This window comes from Macaca mulatta, chromosome 10 (genome assembly GCF_049350105.2).
Source record: "Macaca mulatta isolate MMU2019108-1 chromosome 10, T2T-MMU8v2.0, whole genome shotgun sequence".
NCBI classification, from domain to species: Eukaryota; Metazoa; Chordata; class Mammalia; order Primates; family Cercopithecidae; genus Macaca; species Macaca mulatta.
Genome location: NC_133415.1, coordinates 25,638,105 through 25,655,709, shown reverse-complemented (window position 1 = coordinate 25,655,709; position 17,605 = coordinate 25,638,105). Strand labels below are relative to the sequence as shown.

Here is a 17,605-nt window from a genome sequence, read left to right as displayed (position 1 = left end):
AACTGAGTTCATAGAACTGTCATCATGTGTCTTAGTAGTTCTAAAGTATTGCTTTTGACTTTTTTTTTTTTTTTTTTGGAGACAGAGTCTCGCTCTGTCACCCAGGCTGGGGTGCAGTGGTGCGATCTTAGCTCACTGCAAGCTCCGCCTCCCAGGTTCACACCATTCTCCTGCCTCAGCCTCCTGAGCAGCTGGGACTACAGGCACCCGCTGCCTATAGTCCCATTGAGGCAACAAAGATCTCAACAAATTTAAAAAATAGTTATACTTTCTATGTCTTGTTTCTTTTTCTTACCTTATTTCATTTGCTTGGGCCTCCAGTATAAGATTGAATGGTAGAGAAAGATGTTTGACATCCTTTTCTTGTTCCTGACCTTAATAGGAGTGCTTCTAAAGTTTTGTGATATACATATTTGCAGTGTATTTGGTAATTACAGTGATGCATTGCTTAGTGACAGAGATACTTTCTGAGAGATGCATCATTAGACAATTTCATCATTGTGGGAACATCCTAGAGTACATTCACACAAACCTAAATGGGATAGCCTTCTACACACCTAGGCTATCTGATATAGTCCATTGCTCCTGGGGTACAAACCTGTACAGCATGTTACTGTACTGAGTTTGGTAGGCAATTGTGACATAGTGGTAAGTATTTGTGTACCTAAACATATCTCAACATAGAAAAGGTACAGCAAAAGTATGGTATTATAAGTTTATGGGACCACCATTGTATATACAGTCCCTCACTGATGGAAATGTAATGTGGCATGTAACTGTAACTTTAATAAGGTTAAATCAGTCTTGTGTTTGTAATTTTCTAATATCTTAAAAAACGATGTTTTATTATTGAATATTGTGTGCTTTTTCTGCAATTGTTGATAATCTGATGACCTGTCTCAATCTATTAATGTAGTATATTTTAGATATTTAATGTATCCTGATGTATTTCCCAGATAAACCTTTCTTAGTGTCATATGTTTTCAATACATGGCTCTTTTGGATTGCTACCAGTTTATTGAGAGTTTATTTAGGATTTTTGAAACCAGGCACATAAGTAAGATTGGTTTGTAATTTTTTTCTCTTAGACTTTGCCAAGTGTTATACTAATCTCATAAAATGAGTTCACAACTATTTCTGAGACAATTTTTTGTAAAATTTGGATCATGCAGTTCTTGCAAATTTGATACAATTTGCTTGTAACCCTATTTGATTACTGTGCCAAAATGCTGTAATCATAACTGAACACAAATTCAGGTATAATTCTTTTCCTTACTGAGTGAACTTTGGTAACTAAAATGTTTCTAGACATTTATTATTTCATCTAATTTTTCAAATAGGTTGACATAAAAAAATGTTCATGGTATTTTGTTATTTAAAAAATTCTACTGTATCAGATTATTTTCTTTTTAATCATAATAATGTTTACTTTTGAGTTTTTTTGTGGTTAATGATGATTAGTCTTGTTAGAGTTTTATGTGTAATCCCTTCAAATAACCTGATTTTGTTTTATTGCTTCTTTGTTGTGTATTTGTTTCTTTTTCCTTCTTTTTTCCACTGATTAGTTTTTTGTTTTTTCTGTGTGTGTTTTTTTTTTTTTTTTGAAATGGAGTCTCACTGTGTCGCCCAGGCTGGAGTGCAGTGGCGCGATCTCAGCTCACTGCAAGCCCCTCTCCTGGGGTGACGCCATTCTCCTGCTTCAGCCTCCCAAGTAGCTGGGACTACAGGCTCCCACCACCACGCCCGGTTAATCTTTTGTATTTTTGGTAGAGACAGGGTTTCACCATGTTAGCCAGGATGGTCTCGATCTCCTGACCTCATGATCCACAAGCCTTGGCTCCCAAAGTGCTGAGATTACTGACGTGAGCTACCGTGCCCGGCCCCATTGGTTTAGATTTTTGTTCTTGGTCTTCAGTTTTAGTATTAAAATGTTTGACTCACCTTCAATATTTTGTTTCCCACTTAAAATGTTTTCTTTTAAGTACATTTAAGATAATACATTTACCTGGAATTGCTGTTTTAGCGCCATCTACTAAGTGTTTTGTATTATCTTTTGTTCTTTTTTCTTTTAACCTGTAAGCTATCTAGAACTCGAGTTTCAAGTTTATTAACATTTAGGATGATGATTTAGGATAGAATAACTTTCTATTGTTAATTTTTAATTTAAGGGCACTTTGGATAGATAACATGGTAGAATGCGTAACATCTTTTCTTTGAAATTGTAGAGATCTCTTTGTTGCTCTAGTTATTGGTAGAGTTTAATAAACTATTGTGTGTGGCTGGGCACAGTGGCTCACACCTGTAATCCCAGCACTTTGGGAGGCCAAGATGGGCAGATCATTTGAGATCAGGAGTTTGAGACCAGCCTGACCAACATGGTGAAACCCTGCCTCTACTAAAAATATAAAAATTGGCCAGGTGTTGTGGTGGGCACCTGTAATCCCAGCTGCTCAGGAGGCTGAGGCATGAGAATCACTAGAACCCAGGAGGCAGAGGTTGTAGTGAGCCAAGATCACGCCACTGCCCTCCAACCTGGGTGACAGAGTGAGACCTTTTCTCAAAAATAAAAATAAAACCAAAGAAACAAAAATGAACTATTGAGTGGAAAATAATGTAACTGTTTATGAGGCATAGGGTTCTATACGTGGCAAATAAATCAAGCTTGTTAATTTTTTATTTCAACATTATATACAAATGTAAAAGCATAAGCCATAAAGAAAAGTTTTAAAATACATGATTATGTATTTTTAAAAACTACCTCCTGTTAACTTTGGTTTTGAGTTCTTGATCAGTTTCTGAGAGAGTCCTGTTATATCCTTACCATGAGAGTTGTTATTCCAAGTTTTGTTAACAATTCTGTCATAGTTTCTCTTTATGTATTTATGGTTATATATTTAGGTGCATCTAAGTTTTGTATTGCTTTATTTTCTTGAAGATCATTGCTTCGATTCTTACCTGGTGTCTTTCTTTCTCCATGAATGAGTTTTGCCTTATTTTATTTTGCTTGATTTATTTTAGTCAGTTTACCTGCAAGACCTTTTTCTATTTCATTTTAAAGATTTGTAGGGGTGTGTGTGTGCATGTTCATGTGTTTTCTTTAAACAGCTGGATAATTTCAATGCAATATTTTAGTCTAGCTTTTCACATAAAAATTTAATTTATTTACATATGTTATAATGACTGATATATTTGAAACTATTTTGTATTATCTTATTTTGTGTTTTTTTAGTTTCATGTTCCTTTACATTGCTCTCCCTCTATTGCTTTCCTACTTTTAGATAGATTGATGTTTCCTGTGTTCTCTTTTGAGCTATTGGTTCAGAAGCTACAAACTTTATTTCTGTTCGTTTGGTTGTTACTCATAAATTTCAAGATATATGCTTAATCATATTTTTTTTACCAACATTAATTTTCACAGTAATGCTGTGGGTTAGATATTATTATTTCCTTCATATAAATGAAAGAAGTAAGGCTCGGAAAAGTAAAGCAACTTGCCCAGGATTGCCTAGCAAGTTAGTACCCTAGGAGGATTCTAAAGGAGGTCTATATTATTTGAATGTCTATCATTTTAAAAACCTATTATGATTCTGCTTAAAAGCAATAAGGTCCACTTAGCTAGAACCATATTTTTGTGGACCATCTTTTTTTCATCGTGTTCTCAGGCAGCCAGTTCTGCCATTAATTTGTGAAACCTGTAGCAACATGCATTCTCTCTCCAAGCCTCAATTTCCCCATCTGTAAAGTGGTTTGATTATCCCTAACAGCACGTCTAGATCATATTTTAATAGTGCTTGGAGATTCTTTTGACAATGGACATTTAACAAGTTCCCCCAAATAATTTGCCTTTAGATAAATGGTGAACCAACTAAGACTGCAATATAGTTACTCATAACAACACTAAACATCATGTAGATTTATTGGTTAATTATTAACCATCTTTATCAAAGTTTGAAGCTTTGTGCTACAAAATGGAAACTCGCAGCATGACATTTATTTCCCATTAACCTAATGAGTGGTATTTTTTGCCCTCCTCGCTTGTAGCCATTTATTATAAATGGGAGGATGACTGGTCTGAGATTTTCTTGTGAATTTTGTTTGCAGTGCTTCCTCTGAAAAGTGCCAGCATTTTCAGGGCCTTTCAGGCAGTGAAGATCGTAGAATCTGAGCCATCTCTACTGCATGGTCAGTGTCAACATCAGGGAATGTCCCTGATGCTAACTCGCCCCACAGGAGAATTAAAGGCACTCTAGGGTATGCGCAAAACAAAAACAGACACAAATATAAGAAATGTGCAAAGCCCACTGCCTAAGCGTAATCATGGTAAGAGTCTGGGTTCTAGAGTAAGTAAATCTGGGTTCATGAAGCAGCTCCACTAGGCACTGTGGTGCAATGGTTAGAGACTTACATCCTAATGCTGAGCTGCCTGGATTCAGATCTCTGCATAGCCACTTAGTAGCAGTATGACGTTGGGCAGATCATTTCTTTCATATCAGTTGTTCCTCCATGTAAGAGCCCTGGAAAACCTCTTTTACTTTGTAACCTGCCCCCCACCCACTCCAGGGTTTTATACCCTCATGGCAACCACCCAGAAATGCATAGCCCAGATTGTTTCTCGCCTCTCTGCCTCTACTCATTAAGTGCCTTCTACCTAAAACATCCTGCCTCTACCTCCCCTCGCTAGCGGTAGCTACCTTCTACTTCCCAATTCCATCCCAGCCTGAGCTGGATAATGCTCTTCTGTGCTCCCATGATGTATTTTTTTCAGAATTAAAGACTAAAACACACCTATCTAATGGTATATTTTACTAAAATTACCACTCTCCAGCCAGAAAAGCTGGATTCATATTCCAACTCTGCCACTTACTAGCTGTGTGAACTGAGGCAAATTACCTCATCTTTGCAAACTTCAGTTTCATTATCTGTAAAATGGGAATCATAATACTATACACCTCATCGATTCATCATGATGACTAAATGCATTAATAGCTATAAAGTGTTTAGAATAGTATATGACACTTAGAAAGTGTCTATAAATGTAAGCTATTACTACATTTGCAAAGGCAATAGTAATAAGATCTGTTTAAGGAGATTGTCACAAGAGTTAAATGCAATAACACGTGACAAAGAGCCTGGCACAATGCCCAGCCCTCAGTTCAGCAGGTGAGACTATGTGTGTGTGTGTGTGTGTGTGTGTGTGTATAATAGAACAGCATTTTGAACCTACCAAAAACAATACATTTCAGATATAAAGACCATATTCTAAGAACCAACTTGTTTGTCAAAGAATTCAAAACCAGCAGTGGAGAAATAGAAATACAAAATTTGGAGGAACACATTCTAGGTCATCAGACAATACTCACAATCCTTTATATTTGCAAAGCACTCAACAGCATACAAAGTGCTTTGGAATCCAATATCACGTCTGATCCTTGTCTTATCTCAACAGGAAGGACGGTGTTTTTTTAACCTCTCCTTTTGTGGATGAGAAAACTCAGGTTCAGAGATGTGGCGTGACTCAGCCACTGTCCCATCATCAACAAATGCTGAGCCAGGGTTTAAAGCTTAGATCTGCTCATTCTCAACCCCGTGTTTTTTCTAGAATATTCCAGGACATTCTGAGCATCCCAGGAAATGGTTAGCATTTGATGTGGAGACACAGATTTCCAGGTGTGTAAAAACCACATCCCAGTGTTGAGGGACCTGCACCCTGTTTTCCTTAAAACTCCCCATCTGATGGACAGGCCCGTATTGTATCCTCTGGTCTCCTGAAGAGTCCGAGAAAGGAGTCGTTAGTTTCTTTCAGGGATGTTAACACGTTGTCTTTTAAGTCAGTGCTGTTTCTAGAGAGGTGACCGACCGGCTGTTGAAATTTCATGTAGGGCCCAGTGTAATTCTGTACCTCTTCTGCTTTGGCTTAGCCTGTACTTTTTGGTCACTGAAAGCTGTCAAGGAGTCTAAGGTCACAGTCCTGGTGCCCAGTCCAGGATGTGGCTTCTTTGGGACTCCCTCAACAGCTGTCCCTGGCAAATTCAAGATTCTGGGGGAAGGAATGTACTCACCTCTGGGTAAGGTTCCTCTGCAGCAAATGATGTCATTTTCTTGTCCTTAAACTGGAAAACAGGACCAAAGGACAGAAAAGATTGACTTAGATCATCAAAAGGAGCACATTTACAATTTACTGAGGTGTAACACACATACAGAGGACTCCATACCCCACGTGTACAGCTCAATGAATTTTCATAAACTCATACAACAACACCCAGATCAATAACATTAATAACTCCCCAGAAATCGAGAGGCTCTGTCCAGTCCCTGCCCACCCAGGACTGTCCTAACTTCTGTCAGCAGAACCTGGCCAGCAGCAGAGGGATTCACCTGGCACATGAGGCTCTTACAAGATGAGGTGAGGTCATACTGATGACTTGTGCGCAAAAGGTGGGATGATGGAGTGACTTTGGATCCATATGAGCTATGATAGCAGCAATGATAGCAACTCATATTTCTTGTACATTTATTCTGTGTCAAGCATTAGGCTAGGCAGGTATTTAATTTTCACAGCAGCCCAATGTGGTTGGTGCCAATCCCATTTCTCAGTTGAGGAAACTGAGGCTCGGGGAGGAGAATGGTCTTGCCCAAGGTCACACAGTGTGAGTGGCAAAGGCAGGCTTTAAACCAGGGAGCCTGGTTCCGGAAAACTTAGACCCTGGCCACTGCTTTGCCACCTAAGCTCATGGGTCTTCCTTTGGCTTTCAGATTGGCCATCGGGACTTTGACGTGGAGAAGCGACTTCGGAGAGACCTCAGGAGGACACATGCACTGTTGTCAGACGTGCAGCTCCTTCTCGGCACCATGGAGGATGGCAAGACATCAGTCAGCAAGGAGGAGCTGGAGAAAGTGCACAGCCAGGTGGGGGTCATGGGATCCCCTTGAGAATCAGGGTGGGGAGGATGCTACGACCTGCAGGGAATGGCTTTCCCTCCCAGGTATGAGCGGAACCGTGGTGCCAACCTCCAACTTTCACAGAACTGCAGGGAGATGGGGGGCATTTCGGGGCTGCAAGGGTCACATGGAGTGTCGGTGAGGAGGAGGGATCTAAGAAGGAGTCCTGTTGCCTTCTTCAGAGATGATGTCTGGAGGACTTGGGCAGATCAACACTAGCCAGAATGGCTGAGTGCAGTGTGCCTGGTCTGTGTGTGTGTGTGTGTGTGTGTGTGGATGGTGTGTATATGAGCCAAATAGCAATAGTGCCAGTCATGCAAAACCAATGCTTAACAACAGCAACAGTTATACAAACGTTGGCAGTTTGACTGCCTATTAGTATGCTAATGATATTGATCAAGACATGATGTTGACCACTGGCTGCTACCAGCTGGAGCCCTCACTAGGTACTGGGTCCTCTGTATCTCAGGACCCAGTATGGTGCTGCATGCTGTTCTCAGGATTGCTGAGTGAGGTGAGGCTCATCAACTTCATTTCACAAGTTCAGGTGATTGGGTGGCAGAAAGGCGTGATGACCTACCCAAAGTCACGCAGCTTGAAAGCAGCAGAATCAGGATTTGAACCCAGATCTTCAGGCTCTACCGTCCCTGGCTGCTTCAAAGGAGGACAGGAGGAGTGGCAAGGTTGAGGATGGTAGGGAAGTGAGGCCAGAGCAGAGCCCGGGGACCTGAGGAGATGTCATGCGTGTGGGCTGTTCCGGCGACAGACAGTGTGGTCCAGGGCAGCCAGTGTTGAGAAATGTGAATGGATCTGACAGGGTGGTGCAAGCCTTGGGGAGAGAGGTCCCAAAGCTGAATGATGTAGCAGGAACTCAGTATTTGCTACCAGTCCCCATGGGTAGCTGAAGATACCTGGGGAGGCTTAGAGCTCTGCTGGGAGTGTTGTGTCCTTGCGATTGATGTTACCTTTCCTTGGATCAGTCATTCTTGCTAAGCCCAGATGCCTTCACCACCTTCCTTCCTGGAGGATTACCATCCCTTCCTCCAGTCAGAGGCTGAGCCAAGCCTGGAACCCGTGTTTCCCAACTCCAAACCCAGTGCTGTTCTCTCTTCCTTCTGGAGACACAGCCCATGATGACCAGCAGGTCTCCAGGAAAGCAGCAAAAGGCAACAGACTATAGTGCCAATGGTTGGAAACAGAGATCCCAGAGCTTCTGCCGCTTCCAGTCTCTGGTGTCAGTTGCTATCTGTAAAACAAAACATTTCAGTTAGAGCTTATTCGCTTAACTAGAAGACCTCAACTAAAACAAAACCAGACGAAGACCTGAATTCAGACCTGATTTGGAGTTCACCAGTCTCTCTGTTAATGCCCATTTCCTCTCCCAGGATCCAACCTGGGACCGCACGCTGCTTTTTATTGCCATGCCTGCCCAGTCCCCTCTGTTCTGGGACAGTTTCTCAGGCTGACCTTGCTTTTCAGGACCCTGACAGTCTTGAGGAGCACTGGACAGGTATCCCATGGGATGTTCTCTAATCTGGGTTTGATGGTTTTCTCATGAATAGACCGAGTTTATGCTATTGGAAAGAATATGACAGAAGTAAACTTGTTAAACCAGAAGAAACTGGGAGGACCCTTCCATCTTGAAAATTCTATGACTCTTAGCCATCTCCTTTATCAGATCATTCTCTTCTAGGGTGATCCGCCCTCCTGACTTATCTGAGACTGTCTTAGTTTTAGTGCTACCAGTTCTGGGTCCTGGGCAAGCCAGGATGGCTGGTCATTCTGTCCTCTTCATGGCCATGTCAGGAAGCCAGTATCGCCTGTGCTTGACCGCATCACCCTGCTTAATCCTCATGATGCTCCTAGGGGAGGGGAGGTGGCATTGTGCCCATTTTACAGATGAGGAAATGTTGTCCAGAGGTGGCAAGTGGTGTGCCCAAAGTAACACAGTAGGTAAGTGGCAGAGTCGGGGTTTTGAATACAAAGCTTGTGATTCTAAGTGCAGACTTGGGAGATGCTTTTGACTCACATTGCATCTTCCTGTCTGCTTGGCTGACCAGGTGGGTAGGGAACCTTGAGCCACCTGGCTTGCCTCCAGGGAGGCAGAGTTGCTGTGTGATGGCTCAGCCAGGGGCCAGGCATTTTGAGTTGAAGCAACTCGCTTGGCAGAAGGCCACATGCCTGCCCATCTTCCATCAAAATGTCCCCAGTGCCACAATACCCAAACCTCCCCTCCCCCAACAGGTGGATGTTTTTGAAAAGAAACCACAGAGATTTTGTTACTTTTTCTTTTTTTGTTTTATTAAGTATTCATGAGAATTCGCCCTCTGCAGGGTTAAAATGCATGTTCTTGGGAAAAAGTGGTATTTAATGAAGGCGCTTTGAGCTGAATCAAAGAGCCTCATTCTTCTGAAAGTCCTTCTTCCCAGTCTCTGCATCCGGCTCCTATCAAAGGAAATCCACAGCCTTGGCTTTTCGTTGCTGTTGTCATGGAAATCGTTATAAGGATGGGATCGCATGGACCAGAGGTCAGGATACAGTTGCTTTGGCTCCCAGCGCACGTGTCCCGGATGCCAGAGTCAGAGCTAATCAAATAAAGCAGTGATGACATTGGGCATTGCTGCATCTCCTCTCCAATATACAGTATTTGTCCTTTGCCTGAAGGCTCCAGGGACATAGGTAGGGAAAGCAGACAGGAGGAGGAAGGAAGAGGGAGCTAACTTTGCTGCTGGCTGCTGCTTAAGTGCGGAGCATGATGCTGAACAATTTCATTCATTCAATATTTATGCAGCACCTACTGTGTGTCAGGCAGTGTGCTAAATATAAGCACCATGGATAGTGAGACAGCAGTGGTACCTACCATCACAGAAGTTACATCTGATGGAAAAGAAGACAAACAATGATACGAATAAATAGAATCATCCCACACCTTAATTTCAATGAGAAAGGAAATAAATAGGGTGCTAAGATAGAGAACTGCAGGGGCGTCCTGTTTAGCTTGGGTGGTCAGCTAAAATACCCTGGGAGAAGGAGAAACAGACAGGGACCAGAACATACGGGGCCTGGAAGGTTTGGATTTTATCCCAGGGGTGGTGAGAAGCCATTGGGAGGTTGTGAGTGAAGCGTGACAGAATCGGATTCATGTTTTAGAGGATTGTTGTTCTGCGTGGAGATCGGATTATGGAAGGTATGAGGGGATATCCTTAGAAGGCTAACGCACCCTTCTAGGCCAGAGGAAATGGTCACCTGGGTTGGGGGAGTATTGATAGAGATGGCAAGAAGGGACAAACGTGGGGTTGATTGGGAATCGATGGGATGTGCAGATGAGGTTTGGTTAGCAACATTTAAGTGTGTTATTTCAGAACGTCCTTGCCATAACCCTAGGAGGTGGCTATCCCTATTTTCAACCCATTTTACTAACGAAGAGGCAGTCTTTGAGAGGTTGAGTAATTTACCTAAGGGCCCACAGCAATACATGTCCTATACCCTTACAACTTGGTTTGCCTAATATGGGTCCTATTAACTTTTATTGTCAGGCACTTACTACGTACCAGACTTTTCCTTAGTGTCTCGGAGGTTTCTCAGATTTGGCTGCACATCAGAGAAGTTAAACACCATTTTAAAATCACAGACTTCTGGATTCTGCCCCCTCCCCACCCCCCGCATTTAAAAATAAATCAAGTTTTGGTTGGAATTCAGGATCTGCATTTTTAAACAACCACACTGGGGGATTCTGGGGGAACCATAGGCTTTATTTATCCCTCAGAACACCCGTTTGAGTTCAGTGGTAGTATGTCTATTTTGCAGATGGGAAAACTGCCACTGAGGTTATATTAGTGTGACACATCTTATTTTCACCTGTTTTAAAATTAGTTAATTTTTGAGTACAGAAAACTGGATCCAGCACTTGCTAATTCACGACCTTTGACAAGTGTCTTGACCTCTCTGAGCCCTTTTTCTAAAGCGAAGCAGCATCATCACATGACGGCTGGGGGCTGAGGAGGGAAAGCCAGTGAAGGCTTCAGAAACTTGAACAGGTGGCCGGGCACAGTGGCTCACTCCTGTAATCCCAGCACTTTGGGAAGCTGAGACGGGTGGATCACCTGAGGTCAGGAGTTCGAGACCAGCCTGGTTAACATGGTGAAACCCTGTCTCTACTGAAAATACAAAAATTAGCCGGGTGTGGTCGTACATGACTGTAATCCCAGCTACTCGGGAGGCCGAGGCAGGAGAATCACTTGAACCCAGGAGGCAGAGGTTGCGGTGAACTGAGATCACACCACTGCACTCCAGCCTGGGCAACAGAGCGAGACCCTGTCTCAAAAAAAAAAAAAAAAAGAAAAAAAAAGAAAGAAAAGAAAAGAAAAAAGGAAAAAAAAAAAAAAGAAAAGAGAAACTTGAACATGTTCTGTGACCTTTACACTCACTCACTGTGATGATGGAAAACCTAGAGAAAGGTGTTTTTTTTTTCTTTTTTTGAGACAGTCTCGCTGTGTCACCCAGGCTAGAGTGCAGTGGCCCCATCTCTGGCTCACTGCAAACTCTGCCTCCCAGGTTCAAGCAATTCTCCTGTCTCAGCCTCCGGAGTAGCTGGAATTACAGACATCTGCTACCACGCCCTGCTAATTTTTGTATTTTTAATAGAGATGGGGTTTCACCATGTTGGCCAGGTTTCACTGAGTTGGTCTCTAACTCCTGGCCTCAAGTGATCCGCCCACCTCAGCCTCCCAAAGTGCTGGGATTATAGGCATGAGTCACCGCACCCAGTCAAAAGGTTTGTTGTATAAAGGACATGTAGGAGGGAATGTGTTCGAATGCACCTATCAGAGAGAACTGTATTCACTCTGCAAATATGGATACGATCTCCACTCTGGGATGAATTTGGGGCCAAGCTACAGGGATAAAGAGGAAACGTCAAGGTCTCTGCCTTTAAGGGGCTCCTAGTCCTAGAAGCAGGCTATAACAAGCAGAGTGATAAACTCTTTATTGGAGGAATATTTGGATTAGCTAAAGAGGAGGCCCTTAATTTTGCTTTGAGAGAGGAGCTGGTAGCTTTGGCTGTCTCTTTGAAGATGGAAATGAATTTCTGGTTAGACAAGGTACATGTATGTAGCCATTCTAGGAGGAAGCACCGGTGCATAAAAGGGCAGAGGCACACAGAGACAGAAAGCATATTCAATTTGACGTGATATTGCTGGAATATAAGGTATCCAGGGGTAAAAAGGGCAGAGAGGATAGTACCAGTAATGGAGGCTGGAGCCCATTCATGAATGGTTTAATGAGCTTGGCTGAGGAGCTTTCGTTTTATCCCAAAGCCATAGGGAGCCACAGAAAGCTATTGAGCAGAGGAAGGTGTGGCCAGAATGGCTTGTAAAAATTGGCAGGATTCCAGGTGCAATGGTTCACACCTATAATCCTAGCACTTTGGGAGACAGAGGGAGGTCTTTTTCTGTGAGCCCAGGAGTTTGAGACCAGCCTGGGCAATGTAGTAAGACCCAGTCTCCAAAAAAAAAAAAAAAAAAAAAAAAAAGGCAAGTCCCCAGCTAAATCACAGGAGCCCTGATGTGCAGAATATCAGGCTTTACCAGCAGCAACGGAGTTTCCCTTAGCTACAGCATCTTCTCTCCAGATGGGCAGGCACCGCCTCTGTCCATTGGCCCTGCATCTAGAACCCTAAGATAATCATTTGGTTCTTTTCTCCCAGTTTCCCTCTATTGGGAGCTTTGGATACATCTCAGTGAACACCTGAGGCTTAAAACCCTCCTGATAGAGCGCAGAAGACTCCCGAAAGCCATATATAGGATTCAAATCCTGCCAGTGCCACTTACCTTGCTGCAGATCTTGGGCAAGTCACCTGCCTTGCATAGAGTCTTTCTTGCCTAATAAGGGGGTATGATAATCCCAGCTGATTGGGCTGGTAGAAAGAACACTGGACCATGGATTTGAAAGGAGTCATTAAATTGAAAACTCTAAGACAGTGATCTCCTGGCCAGGCGTGGTGGCTCATGCCTGTAATCCCAGCACTTTGGGAGGCCAAGGCGGGCAGGTAACCTGAGGTCAGGAATTCAAGACCAGCCTGACCAACATGGAGAAACCTCATCTCTACTAAAAATACAAAAATTAGCCAGGCATGGTGGCGCATGCCTGTAATCCCAGCTACTTAGGAGTCTGAGGCAGGAGAATCGCTTGAACCTGGGAGGTGGAGGTTGCTGTGAGCCGAGATCATGCCATTGCACTCCAACCTGGGCAACAAGAGTGAAACTGTCTCAAAAAAAACAAAAAACAAAAAACAAAAAAAAAAAACGATTTCAAAATATAACATAACATCCTCATTGGCTCTCTCCTTTCATTCACCGGTGTCAGCTATTGGAAAATTTTAGTTTCTGAGCACATGATTTTATACGACCTCGTGGAACAGGGAGGCAGACAAGGTGTGGGGTTGATCTAATGACACCTGTTTTTTTTCCAGAGCCAATTTCTAATTAATTCCCACGGAATGTTTCCACTGGAAACAAACTAATCTGGAGACAGAAGCAATTCCAACAACCAAGATATATAATTGAGATAATCGCTGTGCACAAATGACATCTGTGAACAGCAGATGCTAACACCTGGCTCCAAGGAGAAAGTGGGAGATGGCGTCTGCTACAGGGCAGCGGTTGCTTTTTCTCTCCCCCTATTTGATTCATGCTTATGACCTTTGTCTCTTCCACAGAGGAAATACGTTATTTGCTTTCTGTTAAATAGAGAAGGATTTACACTGAACTCTTTAGTCGTTTACTTAATTCATGCCGGGGGCTGTATTCACCTCTTCCTGCTGAGAACAAAGCTGCCGCCAAGTCATTGTACCCTCTAAATGGCTCTGAAATGCATCCCCCCCATCTCTCTCTGCTTGTATTGCAGTCCACCTGAATATCTTGTACTTGGATTTCTCTCAAGTTGGCTGGCCTCCGGTCTTGTCTGAGTGATCTTTGTACGTCTGATCTTTGGAGAGAGAATTTTAAAATTTAAATGCAAAGTTGGTTCTTTGTATGTTCAAGATCCATGGGTAGTTTCTCATTGCCTTCAGCCTAAAGTCCAGGTTTCTTACCTTGACCTACAGGGATGCATATTTTGGCACCTACTGTCCTTTCACCCCTCACCCAAAGCTTAGAATGACTTTGTATCCTCTGCACCTGCCCTCACCCCTTCACCTTTGCCCAAGCAATGCCCTTGGCTGGGTTCTTGCTTCTTCCCCTGATCCCTCTTTGCCTGATGAGCATCTAAGCATTCTGTGAAGCTGACTTTGGGTGTCCTGTCTTGGAGCCCTCTCGGACCTCCATGGGCTGGGTGAGGGTGCCGCCTCTCTTTCCTCACAATCTGCCCCTAAGTTAGTACTTGTCACTCCCTGCAATTATCCCTTTGTTTCCATCATTTTCTTTCTAACCCCTTAAAGGCAGGGACTGGAATGAGTAAACATAGTAAGAGACTTAGCCAAAGTCACAAAGGATTCATAAAAATCCCAGCCGGGTTTGAACTGAGGGAATCCGACTCAAGCACCTGGGAATTTAACCGCTCCCCCAACACCACCAATGCCTCCTGTTGGTCTTCTGCTGTCTTGGGGCTATTATATCCTTTTTAAGGTTTTTTTTTTTTTTTTTTTAACGCAAGGTCTTGGTCTGTCACCCAGGCTGGAGTGCAGTGGTGCAATCGCAGTTTATTACAGCATCAACCTCAAGCGGAATACAGGCGTGCACCACCGCACCTGGCTAATTGTTCTGTATTTTTGTTAGAGACAAGGTTTCTCTATGTTGCCCAGGCTGGTCTCGAACTCCTGGGCTCAAGTGATCCACCTGCCTCGGCCTCCCAAAGTGCGGGGACTACAGGCCACATCTTCCCTGGACACCCTGAGTGCTCCTGTAGTTCCTTCCACTTGGGAATTCTGGCTCAGCTCCGGTGTTTACTCAGATGGGGCCACACAGCCTCGTGCGACTCATATACCATGAGCTGCCAGCGGTGGTTTGTTAGTAGCCTGAGGCTCTCTATTAGTGCCCTGAAGACTAATAACCCTGGATTCATGCTCAGTGCCCTTAATTGGGACATTTGTCACTGTGTGTCGTGCATGCTTCCATGAGACACTGGAAATAATTAATAAGCACTGGGAAGATGACCCTGATGGGAGTCTTTTGTGTGTGGGCACCTGGGGAACATTTTTCCCCAGCCAGGAACTATGGAACAGGTGGCTTCCTGCGATGTTTTATTTGAAGAGCCTTTTTAAAAAAGATTATGTTGGAGTGAATTGATTCAATATTAACATAACCTCCTGTTGGAGAAGATAAAGACAGAGTTGTAATTGGTTGAAAACATGGTTATCACGGGCCTATTCACCCCACAAATATTGACACATTCAATGCTATGATGAATGAAGTGGGAAGAGACCAGTTTCATTATAGGCAGGAAGGCAGGGATATCTCCCCGAAAGGACCTGTTACCGTTTAGTCATGGAGGGCCTGTCAAAGTCATGATAACTATTCTACAACAATGATATTGATGGGGAATATTGATTCTTTACACTCTGCCAGTCATGGTGCCAAATACATCAGCGTCATGACCTGATTGTATCCCCCAAACCCACTTGAGTGCAGTGAAATGAATTCTGCGACAGCAGGAGACTTTTCTGTTCTCAACCAGTGTGTGGGAGTGTGACTGTATACCGCAAGTGCTCAGTCAATGAGTGGGGAGAGACCGGGCAGGTGTTGGCTAGACTCCAGAGGAGACAACTAGTATTGTGCCCATTATGCCATTTCTTTTCTTTTCTTTTTTCTTTTTTTTTGAGTCAAAGTCTTGCTCTGTCACCGAGGCTAGAGTGGAGTGGCTCAATCATGGCTCACTGCAGCCTCGACCTTCCAGGCTCAGGCAATCCTCCCGCCTCAGCCTCCCAAGTAGCTGGCACTAGAGGCGTGTGCCACCATGCCCAGCTAAGTTTTTTTTTTTTTTTGGAGAAGTGAGGTTTCACCATCATGCCCAGCTAATTTTTGTTTGTTTTTGTGGAAATGAGGTTTCACCACGTTGCCCAGGCTGGTCTGAAACTCCTGGGATCAAGCGATCCTCCAGCCTCAACCTCCCAAAGTGCTGGGATTTCAGGCTTGAGCCAACATGCCCAGTCTATGCCCATTTTATATAGGAGGAGGCTCTGCATAGAGGAAAATCAGTCAAAGTCACAGAGATGGGTGGAACTGAGATTTAAAAAAATATATTTTGAAAGAATTTAAAACTTACAGAGAAGTTGCAAGAATAGTTCAAAGGGCTCATTTAAGTTTTTCACCCAGATTCACCAACTTTTAATATTTTTCCACATTTGCGATCTAGTTTTCTGTATAAATTATATTTTCTGAATTATCTGAAAGCAAGTTAAAGACATGGTACCCCTGTTTCCTAATCAAAATCACAAAATTTGCTATTGATAAAAATTCTTCCTTCCTTCCTTCCTTCTTTTCTTTTCTTTTCTTTTTTTTAGACAGTTTCACTCTTGTTGCCTAGGCTGGAGTGCAATGGTGCCATCTCGGCTCACTGCAACCTCTGCCTCCTGGGTTCAAGCGATTCCCCTGCCTCAGCCTCCCAAGTAGCTGGGATTACAGGCATGCACCACCATGCCCAGCTATTTTTTGTGTGTGTGTTTTTAATAGAGACAGGGTTTCTCCACGTTGGTCAGACTGGTCTCAAACTCCAGACCTCAGGTGATCTGCCTGCCTCAGCCTCCCAAAGTGCTGAGATTACAGGTGTGAGCCACCTGCCCAGCCTAAAAATATTTTCTAATCCAGGAGTTGGCAAACTAAGACCCAAAAACCAAGTCCAGCCAACTGCATATTTCTTTGTGGTTTTTTTTGTTGTTTTTTTTGGCATTTATTTTATTATAGCTAGTGAGCAAAGAATTTTTTTTGTTTTTAAATGGTTACATTTAAGGTGGTTCTATAAATGCCCACATATATACTTGATTTTGCCTCTTGACCTGCCAAGCCTAAAATAATTATTATCTGGCCCCTGATTTTGTCTGCTGTCTATTTAAATTTTGCCAATTAACCCCAATGTCCTTTTTAGCAATTTATCTCCCAATTTAGGATCCAACTTGGAATGTAAAACTGCTTCCATTATTTTCATGGTGTCATAGTTCCTCAGTCTGTCTTTTTTTATGATACTGACATTTTTGGAGAGCTCAGGCCAGTTGCATTGTAGAATGTTCCTCAATTTTGGGTGAACTGGAATTTGAATCCCTATTTTTTCCAATTTCAGAGTGATTTTTATTTATGCAGGTCTGAGATTTTTATTTATGCAGATCTGAGATTCCCAGGACACAGGACTCCCCATTTTAAAACCAGTAAGTCCCAGACCAAAAGGGATGAGCTTGTCATCCTAGCACCAGTGTCTCAAGCACTGAGTAATCCTGGGGAAGATAAAATCTCCTTACCTTGGCCACCCTCCACCTGGCCTTGCAGTAAGGCCAGTTCTCAAAAGGTGCCTGGTGGATTTAGCAGAAAGGGTGATGAACCAAATGCCAGTGTGAGAACCTGTCCCCTTCCAAACAGGCCTTTTGTCTTCTGTCTTCCCATGTTTCTCGTTAGAGAAATTCTCACCATCCACATGTGCTGGCCTTTTTTCCCTCTGTTTATGCATGTGAGCTGTATTGATA

At 43.2% G+C, this 17,605-nt stretch overlaps 1 protein-coding gene across 3 annotated transcripts in view; it reads left to right on the top strand.

The window, feature by feature from the left end:
- MYO18B (myosin XVIIIB) overlaps positions 1-17,605 on the top strand; it is a 300,946-nt gene that overhangs the window by 182,815 nt on the left and 100,526 nt on the right. For all 3 annotated transcript variants that reach the window (XM_077950288.1, XM_015149948.3, XM_077950289.1), the window contains one exon: positions 6,754-6,906. In XM_077950288.1, coding sequence (XP_077806414.1) covers positions 6,754-6,906 — 153 coding nt within the window. The remainder of the gene's footprint in view (positions 1-6,753; positions 6,907-17,605) is intronic.